The sequence below is a fragment of the Penaeus chinensis genome, chromosome 1 (assembly GCF_019202785.1).
Source record: "Penaeus chinensis breed Huanghai No. 1 chromosome 1, ASM1920278v2, whole genome shotgun sequence".
NCBI lineage: Eukaryota > Metazoa > Arthropoda > Malacostraca > Decapoda > Penaeidae > Penaeus > Penaeus chinensis.
Genome location: NC_061819.1, coordinates 562,090 through 567,089, shown reverse-complemented (window position 1 = coordinate 567,089; position 5,000 = coordinate 562,090). Strand labels below are relative to the sequence as shown.

At 42.6% G+C, this 5,000-nt stretch overlaps 1 protein-coding gene across 1 annotated transcript in view; it reads right to left on the bottom strand.

Moving 5' to 3' along the window:
- The window catches only part of LOC125029046 (cytochrome P450 4C1-like), a 5,550-nt gene extending 833 nt beyond the window's left edge, over window positions 1–4,717 (bottom strand). The window contains exons 1-9 of the mRNA XM_047618787.1: window positions 4,413–4,717; window positions 4,211–4,289; window positions 4,003–4,106; window positions 3,829–3,919; window positions 3,467–3,652; window positions 3,200–3,269; window positions 956–1,155; window positions 611–789; window positions 239–407 (exon numbers count right to left, since the gene is read on the bottom strand). Of these exons, the coding sequence (XP_047474743.1) occupies window positions 239–407; window positions 611–789; window positions 956–1,155; window positions 3,200–3,269; window positions 3,467–3,652; window positions 3,829–3,919; window positions 4,003–4,106; window positions 4,211–4,289; window positions 4,413–4,523 (1,189 nt within the window). The 5' untranslated portion in view covers window positions 4,524–4,717. The remainder of the gene's footprint in view (window positions 1–238; window positions 408–610; window positions 790–955; window positions 1,156–3,199; window positions 3,270–3,466; window positions 3,653–3,828; window positions 3,920–4,002; window positions 4,107–4,210; window positions 4,290–4,412) is intronic.
- Window positions 4,718–5,000: the final 283 nt, after the last annotated feature.

Here is a 5,000-nt window from a genome sequence, read left to right as displayed (position 1 = left end):
AAGCCTAAAGATTTTTCGACATAAATTTTCCTTTTCCATTTACATATTTTATTTTACGCTTTATAAGCAAAAGCAAAAGACAGAGACTCAAAGGCCCTCCCATACAAATGTCACGCAAAGAATGATGAAACTGGGAGTTCATGTTCTCCTTTTCTTGTTCTTCTGGCGATGACATATGCCATTAGTTAACCTCTAATTAATATATAAATCCATCACTGACGTGATGGATGTTACATACATATGCGGACGTCTTCTCTCAGCATCCTGGAAAATCTGTGGACGGACGGGAACAGCCTCAGGCTCTCCTTGATGCAGTTCTCCAGCAGCTTCATGGAGCGCAAGTCGTCCATCGTCGCCGGGCGGTCCTCGTCGCCGAAGATCGAGTCCAGCTCCTCGTGGACCCGAGCCTGAGGAATTGACGGCGCTTGGTTAAAAAACGAGAATGGTGTAATCTCAGGGACGCAGTCTCGCCGGCATGAAATATATAATCGTAATTTAGAATAAGCATATGTATAGCGCATGCACATACATACATACATATATATGAATATAAATATGTGTGTGTGTGAGTTTGAGAGAGCGACACACTGAGAGACAGGCGGAGAGAGACCTGTATCTCTGGGTGATGACCTAGAAGGTAGAGAACCCAGTTCATGGCCGCCGTGGTGGTGTCGTGGCCCTCGAACATGAAGGTGTCCACCTCCTCGCGGATGTCATTGTCGGAGAGTTTGGCGCCGCCCTCCGAGTACTCCAGCAGGAGGTCCAGGAACGCCAGGCGCTTCTTCTTACCTTTTGAAGTTTTCAGAAACTAGCTTCAGAAATACATGATATCGTATGAATCTAATAACATAAGTATCTGTACAACTAACACTGAAGAACAGCAAAATGGTTTCAAAGAATTGCGACTTTGGGATTCTTGTGCTAACCTAAGCACAAGTAATTAAAGCAAATTTACCAAAGACTTCTGTGTCCTCTTCCTTGCCATTCCTCTTGGAGTTCTGCAGTAGCGCCCTCCTCTCCACGATGGTCTCCTGGGAGAAGCTGTGAAGGATCCTGAGGCAGGCGTCGTAGTCCCTCCTCTGGCCGAAGAGAGTGTAGAGCCAGTCGGGGCGGAGCCACGGCGTCGTCGACCGCTTGATAAGGAGCTCAGCGAACCTGTGTCGGGGATTTTAACATTAATGCTTCGAAAAAGTTGTAAACTGTCAATTTATATCATGTTTGAAATCGTTTACTATTTATCTCTCTCTCTCTATTTATCTATCTATCTTTCTTTCTTTCTTTCTGCCAATCTCTCTCTCTCTCTCTCTCTCTCTTTCTCTCTCTCTCTCTCTCTCTCTCTCTCTCTCTCTCTCTCTCTCTCTCTCTCTCTCTCTCTCTCTCTCTCTTTCTTTCTCTCTCTCTCTGTCTCTCTCTCCACGACTTCCATGAGAAATGTGTGAAGGTAAATCAACAAGATTAAAGGCATTGCATACAATGTGACTCCCCACCCTCATTCAGAAAGGGTAGATTTGTCTCTCCTCAATAAATGCTGCGAAAATTACTCGCTCGATAATCTTCCATTATCCATGCGCAGGTGCTCCATTAAGTTAAAACAAAACAAAATAAACTATCAGTGCCAACTTTTAGATGCCGATGCACCACTGACAAGTCATGGACTTCTTGCAGCCATTAGGACTAATAATTTAACAGCACCTGGGGATGGTGGAATCATTTATGGCATCATCTGACTTCTTTAAAAGCACCATTATTCCCATCCCAACACCAGGATGCCCTGATGAATTTGGACCAATTTCTCTGACATGCTGTCTCTCTAAAAACTGTGAAAGAATTCTTCTCACTCGTCTGCTCCAATAGATCAAAGATCAAATTCATCTATCAGTTTTTGGTTTCCAAGAAGGGAAAAGAATACAACTGTGTTTGGCTCAGTATTCAAATGAAGTAATGCACAGTCTTCTTACTTCATAGATTTCAAAGGAGCATTCGACAGAGCCTCATCTACTGCAATTCTCTATAAATTAACTCTTCTAGGAGTTAAGGGCAAGCTTCTGCTATAGATAAAGAATTATTTGTCTTTGAAAAGACCAAAGTTATGGTAACAAGGCACTTACAGTGCTTATGGTGAACTAGAGTTAGAGTTTTGTCCCCTTCATTATTTAACATACTTATACACTCTCTTTGCAAGCTCAACAGTGGGTTAGGAGACCTGTGCATCGTCACATCCTATGCTGATGACAATCTCATTCAGGGCTTTGATAGGGGGAATATGTTCTCCAGAGGTTCAGCAAAAAGTGTGCTTCCTTTGGACTCATAATCAACCCTATCAAGACTGAGTACATTTCCGAATTTCATAAACTCCCATACATTCCAAGGTTAGGTGGACAAGTTATTGCCAAAACTGACCATAAATATCTTGGTGCCATGGTGACTGCTCCTCATTCCATGTCCCGCAATCCTCGCGTCACACGAAAAGTTGTTCAAAACATCAAGGAACGTTGCTTGGAACGTTTAAGACCCTTACATTACATAAGTAACAGATACATAGGTGCCCTCCTAAGAGTCATATCTATCTATCACACACACACACACACACACACACACACACACACACACACACACTCCTCTCTCACTCTCATCTCTCTCACTCTCCTCTTTTACTTTTTCTCTCTATATCTATCTATCTACCTATCTATCTATCTATATCTCTCTCTCCTCTCTCTCTTTCTTTCCATCTACCTCTATCTCTAACTTTACTCTCTTTCTCTCTCTCTCTCTCTCTCTCTCTCTCTCTCTCTCTCTCTCTCTCTCTCTCTCTCTCTCTCTCTTTCTCTCTCTCTCTCTCTCTCTCCCTCCCTCTCTCGCTCTCTCTCTCTCTGTTTTTCTCTCTCTTTTTCACTCACTCACTCACTCACTCACTCACTCACTCACTCACTCACTCACTCACTTACTCACTCACTCACTCACTCACTCACTCTCACTCTCTCTCATTCAGTTTTTTTTTTTTTTTTTTTTTTTTTTATTAATGTGTTTTTCTTTGAACATATATGCAACATGTACACCACTTTAAATATAATAAACTTACATCTAAACCGACTTGTGAAGTTCATTCATACCTTTTTCTACATTTTTTTTTTTTGTTTTTTTGTTTTTGTTTTTTTTGTCGATGATGTTCTTGTTAATCTGTAACCATGGAGTCGCTTACCTATTGAGGGCTTTCACGTATACGGAATCTGCATTGCACTGGGCATTCACGGTCCGCCCCATCGCAGTTTCTGAGGAATAAATATCATAACGTTTGTCTTGTGTGTATGTGTATGTGTGCAAATTAATTATATTCACCTTGAGAGAGAATTGTTGAACATACACACACCGCATATAAACACACAAAATTTAACTGCCAATGTATTTTTATATTTTTATCTACTATATCTTTAATGATTTCCTTGATTTAAGCAACACTATATTTTACCGCATATGACGTCGAGGGCGCAGCGCGTGATGAAAGGGAAAATGTCGAACGGCTTCCCGTCGGCTTTCCCTCGCAGCTGCAGGATCATCGTCGTGCTCTGGCCGTTGAAAACGTCAAGGAAGTCCTCCAGGATCTTGAAGTGGAAGGCGGGCGTCAGGAGCTTCCTTCGGGAGTGCCACTTGCTGCCTGGAGGAGGACTTGCAATGTATAACTTCATATTTCTCGTTTTTTGGCCTTCTCTTACGCGTGTCACATTTCCCCATGGAGGCCACACAAAAGCACTTTGAAATAGTTTCTTGAGGATGAAATGGATATTTACAAATAAGAAGAGAGAAAGCGACGGGAGGCAAGGGTAAGCATACCTGTGGCTGTTAGAAGGCCGTCGCCAAGCCAGTCTCTGAGAAAGTTGTAATTTTTGCCTTTATTGATGTGTTTCTGACTTGTGAGAATAACCTGAAAAATAAGCATTGCCATTCTGAAATACGCGTAATTCCGCCAGAAAACATTATATGGGATAACTGATAACAAACACTCACTTCTGCCCCGCTGGCGCTGCAGATTATGCACGTCGGGAGAAAGCCAATCCAGAATTTAACGACTTCCCCCAAGTTGCTGATCTTGATGAGCCATTGGATGCGGTCTGTAAAAGGAGGGTAGTTTTATATGCAATGTATATCAAGTGAGTTCGTCGTTCATCACGGTGTGTGTTAGAGTTTCAGATTAAAAACAGAACAACAATCTTACCCTCTACAGCGCTACCGATACGGTGAGAACCGAAGAGGACGTGGGATTTGGGACCAGGGATCTTGGCAAGAAGCCAAGACTGCGAAAATAAAGAACACATAATACATGTAAATACACAACTACAAACAGAAAAACACACATAGCTTTCTCCATGTCTCATCCCATGGCTATATATTTCACAAACGCCACTCGATTAACTTGCCTTCCGTTGCCTCTGCAGGAACCAGGCCAGGCCGAGGGCCAGCGTCACGGTGAAGGCCAGGTACGTGAAGGCACTCGAGGCCCAGACAAGGGTGTCGTTCTTGGGCCACATCGCAGCAGCAACTCCTTTCCTAACGCTCGAAGGCAAGACCTCTAACTCCCTTGTACTTAATTCCCTTGCACGTATCAACGTGAAGTTGACATAAACTTTATATCGTCGTCTGAAGTAAGTTGGATCACTGCATGCTTCTGATTGGGAGCCTGATTGTAGATATTGTAATATATATGTGTGATTTACAAACTCATCATGACTTACATCTATAAGATCTTATCAACAAAAGAAGCCGTATTATCGATACTTCTGTTGCCAACGTCTGTTTTTTGTTTTGGAGGTTAATGTTACCGAGAGCGACGCACGGAGGTAGAGCAAAATGGACATTGCCATCTTGTAGAGCATATAAAATAGAGTAGGAATCTATACAACTAAATCTGCAGCGGCCTCATATTTCCCGGGAAATGACAAAAATAGGCTCTGCCATCCATGTTTACCTTGCCAGGACCAAAACAAATGTGACGCGTAACTCTTTAT